Raw genomic sequence first — 9,614 nt, 5'->3', positions numbered from 1 at the left:
ACTCCTACTCATTTGCCTTAGTTAATTATATATGTTGAATGGGTATAAAACAGCACTACCTTCATTTATTTTGTTATATTCACAGATTTGAAGATTCGTTTTCTTTTTGTGGGTTATTGAATTTAGGGACTGTGTTTGGAGCTGGCTGAGGCAGTGAACTGAGCAAGATTTCTTGAGGCTCCTTCAGCTTTTATATCTGTGGAGTTGATATTTCTCAGATTGTGTTTATTTTGTTTCAGATGCTGAAATGAATCGTCACCTGTTTGTTTGGCTTTTTAGACATCCGTGTCTTAATGGTCACCACCAGTGCCATGTCCATCTCCATTCTCATCAACTTACACAGATACCTCTTGACACAAGGCTGTGGGTTTTTAGACGAAACAGGAATCCCATTCTCCATTGTCTGTTAAGTGAGAATTGGTCCAGGAGATATTGTCATCAAGATACCAGGATGCTCTGGAAGCATAAAGGACTACAGAAATACATGGAGGACCTGAGTAAGGAGTACCAAACACTTGATCATTGTTTGCAGCATATCTCTGTGAGTGAAGGGGACCGGAGGTCCTTGAATCAACGTCATGCTGAGCTGGCTCCGCTTGCAGTCATTTACAAAGAAATTCAGGAGGCTGAACAAGCCATTGAAGAATTAGAATCAATGTGTAAAAGTAGGTAAAAGATGTGTGTGTACAAGTACAGGATTGATTTTCTAAGTTAAAGGTATATTGAACAGTCTTTTAAAAAGCCTGCACATAGTAAGCCCTGCACTTAGAAAGGACAGGACTCTGTACTCTGGGTGTTTGAAGTATTTCAGCTGCTAAAGAGCAACTACTAAGAGACCGAGGTCCTTGTGGTACTTGCCAAGAAGCACTTAGGGTCTGGGAGACTAAATATTGACCTTTTCAGAATTTTTAATTTATTAATAGATCTTTATTGGGCACTGTCCTATGTGCTACATACCAGGGGCACAAAAATACAATTCCTACCCCGTCAGAGGGCTTATATGGTATGGGTATTATTTCATCACCCCAAAAAGAAACCCTGCACCCTTTAGCCATCCCATGCCAATCCACCCGATCCCTGCCAGCCCTAGACAACCACTAATCTACTTTCTGTCTCTATACAGTTACTTATTTCAGGCATTTTATATAAATGGAATCATACAATATGTTACCCTATGTGACTGGCTTCTTTCACTTAGCATATGTTTAAGGTTCATTTATGTTGTAGCATGTTTCTGTACTTCATTTCTTTTTATTGCTGAATTATGTCCCATTGTATAGATATACCACATTTTATTTATCCATTCATCAGTTGTTACTGAGTTTTTCCACTGTTTTGGTTATTATGAACAATGCTGTTATGAACATTTGTGTACAAGTTTTTGTGTAGACATATATTGCTAAGTTGTGTGGTAACTCCATGTTTAACCTTTTGAGGAACTGTCAGACTGGTTTTCCAAAGTGGCTGAACCATTTTACATTCCATCCTCAGTGTATGAGCGTTCTGGTGTTTCTACATCCTCTCCAACCCTTGTGATCCGCCCTTTCGATTCTAGCCTTCCTAGTGTGTGTGTAGTGGTATCTTACTGCGGTTTTGACTTGCATTTCCCTGATTAATGGTGTTGAGTGTCTTTTTATGTGCCTGTTGACTGCTGTATATCACCTTTGCTTAAATGACTGTTTAGATCCTTTGCCCATTTTTTAATGGAGTTGTCTTTTTATTATTGAGTTGTAAGAGTTCTTTATATTACAGATACAAGTTCCTTATCAGATATATTATTTGCAAAAATTTTCTCCCATTCTGTGGGTTGTCCCTTGAAGCACCACAGTTTTTAATTTTGATGATGTTCAGTTTATCTTTTTTTTCTCTTTTTTGTGTTTTGGTGACATATCTAAGAAATTATTGCATAATCCAAGGTCACAAAAGTTCACATCTGAGTTTTCTTCCAAGGGTTTTATATTTTTAGTCCTTACATTTAGGTCATTGATCTATTTGAGTTAATTTTATATATAATGTGAGAGGTGTTAATTTTTAATTTTAGTATCTCTTAATATTTTATTGCCTTAACATTTTTTCTTTTATGAAAAATTTCCAAAATATACAGAAGTTGAGAGAAAAGTATAATGGACTAACCTGGGATTCAACATTTATCCAAATTTTTTTTTTTTTTTAAAGGACATGAGCCCTCTTTTTTTTTTTTTTAATATTTATTTATTTATTTATTTATTTGGTTGCACTGGGTCTTAGTTGTAGCATGCAAACTCTTAGTTGCGGCGTACATGTGGGATCTAGTTCCCTGACCAGGGATCGAACCCGGGTCCCCTGCATTGGGAGCATGGAGTCCTACCCACTGCGCCACCAGGGAAGTCCCGATCCAAATTTTGCTATTGGCTTTTATTGTATTTTATTTTTAATATTTATTTATTTGGCTGTACCGGTCTTAGTTGCAGCACACCGCATCTTCAGTTGCAGCATGCGGGATCTAGTTTCGTGACCAGTGATGGAACCCAGGCCCCCTGCATTGGGAGCACAGAGTCTTAACCACTGGACCACCAGGAAGGTTCCTTGCTATTGGCTTTTAGTTTAATTTATAAACTTTCTTTTGTGCTCCATCCTGTTTCATTAAGCCTTAGAGATGTTAAGCAGCATCGAGGCCAGTCACAGCTATACCTGTAAAGTCCTGGATGTCCAAAGCCTTACCTTTTTCTGCCTCCTATTAGTGGTCTGCGAGTCTCTCACTTTTTTTTTGGCCATGAGGAATGCGGGATCTTAGTTCCCTGACCAGAGATTGAACATGTGCCCCCTGCAGTGGAAGTGCAGAGTCCTAACCACTGGACCGCCAGGGAATTCCCTCTCACCTCTTTTAATGAGGATTATTTTTTATTCTTTCGCGTAATACCACTCAAATTTGTAATTAATTAGTTTGGGAAAGTTGCTTGCACATAATAGGAGCTTACTAAATGCTTTCCAAATTAAATTGACATAACCTCTTTCAGCCACGTTTGTATCATGTGTAATATTAGTAGATTGGATTAAAGTATTAGTAGTTTGCTTCTAAAGTTTCTTCTACAATTCTGCTATTTTATAATAATAGTGATAATAGCTACGTTTACTAAGTCTTAGTATGTGCCAGGCACTAAGGTAAGTATTTTGCAAATATCTCATTTGAAATGTTCACAGTGACCTTATAAGGTAGAAATTATTATTAATATTCTCACTTTATAGATGAAGAAACTGAGAGGTTAAAATGCCAAAGGTCACTTAGCCAGTCAGGAGAGGAGCAGGAATTTGAACCCAATCAAGGAGACTCCACAGCCTCTGCTCTTATCCACTGCACAATGATTCAAAGTCCAATAGGGTCTACCTCTGTAATGTATCTTGCATGAGTCCTCTTCTATTCTTTCCACTAGTTTATATTTTCATTATATCCCAGTCCTAGATGACTACAATAAATTCCTAACTTGTAGTCTCACCTACAAGCTTTCCCAGCCTAAGTACAACCTTAATCATATTTCCCTCCTGCTCTGAATTTCCAGTAACTCCCATTGCCTATAAATATAGATTGCTTGGCTTGGCATTTAATAGTCTCTGCCGAGTGACCCCCACCTCTCTGTGTGGTATATTAATTCCCTTTGCGTATTCTCCCTTCCAACCAAAACAGACAATCTGCCATTCCCTGAATATACTCAGACCATCCCATGTCTATGTCTTTGCTCATGTTGTTAACCCACCAATTTCACCTTCTTAAAGTTCAGTCTGCTTACAAAGTATGGCTTGAATATCATCCTTTGGCTTCACTCCCCTCTGTAAAACAAGTATGATTGCCTTTCTCTGTTTTATATTCTGATCCATTATGTAATTGTCTTAACTTCAGTCCCTTTCCCTGTTTTTTTTTTAAACGACATGAGCCCTCTTTTTTTTTTTAATATTTATTTATTTATTTATTTGGTTGCACTGGGTCTTAGTTGTAGCATGCAAACTCTTAGTTGCGGCATGCATGTGGGATCTAGTTCCCTTACCAGGGATCGAACCCAGGCCCCCTGCATTGGGAGCATGGAGTCCTATCCACTGCGCCACCAGGGAAGTACAGGGCCTGTGTCTTATTCATCTTTATTTCCTGCAGCACCAAACATAAGGTATAATAGACTCTTGAATCTGTTGGTACAGTGAAATTGAACTAGATTGGATCTTACAGTTCAGTAAATAATAAAAAGCCACAAAAATAATTTTATATGATTGCAGATCAGCAGGTTTTTCTGGTACCTCTGACCCGAGACTTATGTGCACAAGGTGAGGCCAGTAGCGATACTACAATTCTGCAACAGGTGATCCATAATTAGAATTGAGTTCAGATGGCACCTTATCTAGGCGCCTTCCTTAAGGGTTGAAGTCTGGGTTAGACCACCCTTTAGGCCTCGATGGCGCTGCCCACACCACGTATTGTAATCAAGTGAATGTGTCCACCTTTCCCACCAGACTGAGCCACTTTAGCCCTGAACCATGTTTTATTCATCCTTGTGTCCCCAGCAACTGGCAGAGTATTTAGCACAGAGTAAGTGTGAAATGTTGAAAGCAGGAATGAGGCATAGAATCCCGCCAGACCCCCATGACTTCCATGACTAGAAAAGAATTTTAAAGAGCCTTCTCTCCTTTATGAGTCTTCATTTCTATTTTCTTCTTTATTTTTAAGAATTAAAAATTTCTACCTCATCTAGCACACATCACCAGTGACAAATGGAATCTCTGAGCATCTAAAGCAATGGAGTCAAAGGTTATGGGATCCACCCTACTTGGCCACTATCTCATTGATAGCTTGTGTTATTAGAGCTCCATGATTTAACTTTCTGCTTTGAAATGATGTGAAAATGACCGTTCTTTCCATAAAGCAGAGGCTTGCAAGGATGTGTGGTTGTTTGACCCATGTGGTGTTTTTAAAAAATGTTTACTAAGTATGAACATTTCAAGAGGTTTCAGAATTTTAAAGAGGTCTTATTTCTGACTTCTCTTGAAAAAAAAAGAGGAGGTTCTAGCCATGCTACATTACTCACAGTGTGCTGGGTAATGGCTGCCAGCTTTAGACAAGAAATGGTCACCCCAGTTTACCCTGAAACTTAGCTTATTCGGGTTTACATTTAATTAGCCAGTCCCTTTTTAAACCTGTTTGATTTATCACTGATTTCTATAATTACTTACAGACATTCAAATCACCAGCTCGTTGGGGCAAGATCGTATTTGTCTTCACACTGAGTTTTTTGGACACACTTAGCAAATACTTTACATTCTCTAACTATTCTGTTCTTTTGTATAATCCCTTGCCTTCACAACTGAAATAAAACCTAGTAGGTAGAGATTAGATAGCTATTTAAGAATTTCTTTGTAAGTATTTAAACATTTTTACCATTATTTCTGTCGATGGTTTGTAGGTCTAAATAAAGAAGATGAAAAGCAGTTACAAGAACTTGCTTTGGAAGAGAGGCAAACCATTCTTCAGAAAATCAACATGTTATACAGTGAGGTATGTTTTAAGAGGTAAACTAATCTCAGCAATGTTAATGTAAAGGAATACTATTCTTGCTAGACTATGTTTTGCTGCTCAAAGTATTTTCCAAACACCAGTTGATTAAGTCTTCTCTTATGATGATTGATAATATTGGGTTTAGTGCTGTCATTTACTACAGAATGAGATTGAAGAGATTGTGTTGGCAAGGAACGAAACCACCCCACCCCAGACAAAAGTATTCCAAAGCTGAATCTATTAAGTTACCAGACAAGGGAACACATGCTAGTGAAGAAATTTACTTCAACATGGAGTAGAGTCAGGGGGTTTTAAGTCTTAGGAAGAGGGAGTGGTACATGGTAACTGGGTTAATTAAGGATTGAAAATTTGCATTCAGGATAGAATGGAATGAATCCAAGGGCATAGAGACAGTGGGTTAATACAAGTCTTTAGTCCCTTCTAGCTCAATGGATGGTTTGTCTACAAGAAAATGAAAATACGGTGCTATGTACTATGTTCCCCTTTGTCATATTTGCCACCCTCCTACCTTCAGTCTTCCCTACCCTGGGAATCCAGTAGAGAGACATTTTTTTCCTTGAAGTATAGTTGATTTACAATGTTATGTTAGTTTCAGGTGTACAGCACAGTGATTCAGATATACATACATCTTCTTTGTCAGATTCTTTTCCCTTATAGGTTGTTACAGAATATTCAGTATAATTCCCTGTGCTATACAGTAGGTCCTTGTTGGTTATATATTTTATATATGGTGGTGGATGTATGTTAATCCCAAACCCCTTTTCCCTTTGGTAACCATATGTTTGTTTTCTATGTCTGTGAGTCTATTTCTGTTTTGTAAATAAGTTCATTTGTATCTTTTTTTTTTAGATTTCACATACAAGCAGTATCATATGATATTTGTCTTTCTCTGTCTGGCTTGCTTCACTTAGTATGATAATCTCTAGAGGGACTTTTTGAGGATGAGGATGGAGGTATCAGTTATTGTTTTCACTGATTTAAACAGCTAGTCAAAAGCAGATGTAGGACGTCTGACTCTTAGTCTACTATTCTCTCCTGCAGGCTATATCATTTCTAGCAGAGATGGACTATTTCAAAAATTGTCGGTAGGGGGAATCATGACACATAGATGCTTTCAGTTTGATTTGAAAGACCTTTTAGTAATAATAAAGTTGCTTCCCTTTTCTTCCTAAGAGGTAAGTTGGTTGCTTTCTTTATTAGAAAGCCCCTTTTTTTCTTGTCACACTGAGAAACTATTTGAGCCTTACCTCGGGAGTCCTCAATCTACTCTTTAAACAGCAACTCTGCTGAGAAGACAGGGCACGGCCTGGTGTCCGTCCGCTGTCATTTATTGTGGGAGAGAATATATAATCATATGTTAAAAGTCCTCATTTTCTCCAAATGAAGACTTTCAGAGCTTACTTCTTTCATTAGATGAAAGAAGCTACTGTTTAAGACTAATCAGAAGCAAAATTCGAAGAAAATTGAATGGAACACTGGCCTTTGATCTAAACTTTTGCATTTTAGAAAATTAAGATAATTTGATAGCGTTGTAGAAAATATGCCAACAAGTAACTTCATTGTTAACATGAATCATCATTTATTTTAGGCCTAATTAGGTCTACTTATTAAAGCATTTTAGGACCAGACCTCTTTGAGATGCTCTATGATTTTGTTAATTACTGATTTTTTAGTATTTGGGGGTCTTTTATCTAAGTTCAAGGAATAGCAGTATGCCATGGAAAATATACACACTAATACTGATTTTTTTTTTTCTTTTTCAGCTTCTCCAGAGTCTAGTGCCAAAGGAGAAATATGACAAAAATGATGTTATTTTAGAGGTGACATCTGGAAGAACTACTGGAGGTCAATAAAATAATTTTATTGTAAATGATCTTAAAAAATACTTAAATGTTACCTTGATATGACACACTGTAACTTTAAAAGTCTGTTAAATGTGTTTCACTTCGGAAGTAGTCATTTCTCAACTCCTAAGGGGTTTTTACTTAAGGAGGACTCTCTAAGAAATTTGTGCTGATTTTTAAAAAATTTTTTATTGAAGTATAGTTGATTTACAATGCTGTGTTAGTTTCTGGTGTACAGCAGAGTGATTCAGTTATAAATGAATATTTTTTTCATATTCTTTTTATTTTGGTTTATTACAGGATATTGAATATTTTCTATCCTACTGTGCTATACAGTAGGACCTTGTTGTTTATCTATTTTATATGTAGTAGTTTGTATCTGCTAATCCCAAACTCCTAATTTATCCCTCCCCACCCCCTATTCCCTTTGGTAACCATAAGTTTGATTTCTATGTGTGTGAGTCTGTTTCTGTTTTGTAAATAAGTTCATTTGTGTCATATTTTAGATTCCACATGCAAGTGATATCATATGGTGCTTGTCTTTCTCTTTCTGACTTACTTCACTTAGTATGATAATCTCTAGGTCCATCCATGTTGCTGCAAATGCCATTATTTCATTCTTTTTTATAACTGAGTGGTATTCTATTGTATATACGTACCACATCTTTATCCATTCCTCTGTTGATGGACATTTAGGTTGCTTCCATGTTTTGGCTATTGTAAATAGTGCCGCTATGCACATTGGGGTGCATGTATCTTTTCTTATTAGAGTTTGCTTCAGATATATGCCCAAGAATGGGATTGCTGGGTCATATGGCAACTCTATTTTTAGTTTTTGAAGGAAACTTCATACTGTTTTCCAGAGTGGCTGCACCAATTTACATTCCCACCAACAGTGCAGGAGGGTTCCCTTTTCTCCACACCCTCTCCAGCATTTATTGTTTGTAGACTTTTTGATGATGACCATTCTGAGCAGTGTGAGGTGATACCTCATTGTAGTTTTGATTTGCATTTCTCTAATAATTAGCAACGTTGGGCATCTTTTCGTGTGCCTACTGGCCATCTATATGTCTTCTTTGGAGAAATGTGTGCTGACTGAATATTTTTATATTTTCTCTTAGGTGATATCTGCCAACAATTTACCCGGGAAATATTTGATATGTATCAGAATTATTCAAGCTACAAACACTGGAAATTTGAACTTGTGAATTATACACCAGCTGATTATGGTAGGTGTGTTTGAGGATTTGTCCATAGATGATGCTGGAAGTTGTTTTTCTTCTGATATTGATTAGAACCATGTTGTCCCATTTTTTAAAACATTTGACCTATATCTACTAAATACTGTGACATGGGCTCATCAATCACAGTGGCTTACTATAGTAGAATTCTTACTATGGGAGAAGAGAGTGGGAGGGAAGGAAGTATCCTCCTAGGAAGGAGTATCTGAATTAGAGAAACTTTCCCTGTGGAGGGTTGATATATGCCTCGCCTGAAAAATCATTGCTCTGTTGTTCAAAGCCAAGATGTATTAAGGTTTTTACTCTGAAGTACTAATGATGTGTTGGAGGTTTATGGGAATGCAGAAGAAGTTAGTCATTTGTCTTTATTTTCAAGAAGCTCCCACCCTAGTTGGGCTGATAAAAACTTAGACAACATAAACAATAAGAACCAATGTGAGTCTTTAAACTTTTAAATACTCAAGTATGTTAAATCAGAACATCTGATAGTAATTCTTTTTTGTTCAATTCTCTTAATCCACCTGGAAGTTTTTGTCTGCTTGGTTACACAAAGATACACTATAGTAGACAGAGGGCCGATGAATAATAACCCACAAATTATCAAAGTGGGGAAAGAGGATTCATGTAAGTTAAACAATCGAGGGAAATGAAAACAAGTATAGAGCATAAGTAAGGTTGTGCGTCATATGGATTTGAAATACAGGCAGTGGCTAGGAAAGGTGAAACAGGAGGGAAGCGGGCAGGGCGCAACCTTCGAAAGAATGACATAGCCTGAACACATGACATAAACTGATGAGAACCAATGGGTCCAAGATGGTGGACAAGTCGACTTCCACTAGACCTTGAGCCTCAGTATATGCTCATTGTAATACATCAGCAAGCTAAATGACACACTGACTGGCACCATGACAGTGCCAAGGCCAACCATAAGGATGAAAAATTGGGCGGTGGCCCAATTCCCGGAAATCCCCACCCCCTTCCCAAAATAGCTGG

General features: G+C 37.4%; 1 protein-coding gene across 4 annotated transcripts in view; it reads left to right on the top strand.

Moving 5' to 3' along the window:
- Positions 1-242: 242 nt before the first annotated feature.
- MTRF1 (mitochondrial translation release factor 1) overlaps positions 243-9,614 on the top strand; it is a 47,247-nt gene continuing 37,875 nt past the window's right edge. For 2 of the 4 annotated variants that reach the window (XM_082675912.1, XM_082675913.1), the window contains exons 1-4: positions 243-665; positions 5,424-5,515; positions 7,300-7,381; positions 8,502-8,609. In XM_082675912.1, coding sequence (XP_082532038.1) covers positions 248-665; positions 5,424-5,515; positions 7,300-7,381; positions 8,502-8,609 — 700 coding nt within the window. In that variant the 5' untranslated portion in view covers positions 243-247. Of the gene's footprint in view, positions 666-4,242; positions 4,291-5,423; positions 5,516-7,299; positions 7,382-8,501; positions 8,610-9,614 lie in introns of all 4 variants that reach the window. The other 2 variants (XM_082675914.1, XM_082675915.1) reach the window with 2 other exon arrangements.

Source organism: Grampus griseus (assembly GCF_964374135.1).
Source record: "Grampus griseus genome assembly, chromosome: 18".
NCBI classification, from domain to species: Eukaryota; Metazoa; Chordata; class Mammalia; order Artiodactyla; family Delphinidae; genus Grampus; species Grampus griseus.
The sequence above is the reverse complement of the archived record's forward strand: the minus strand, read 5'-3'. Positions and strand labels throughout refer to the sequence as shown.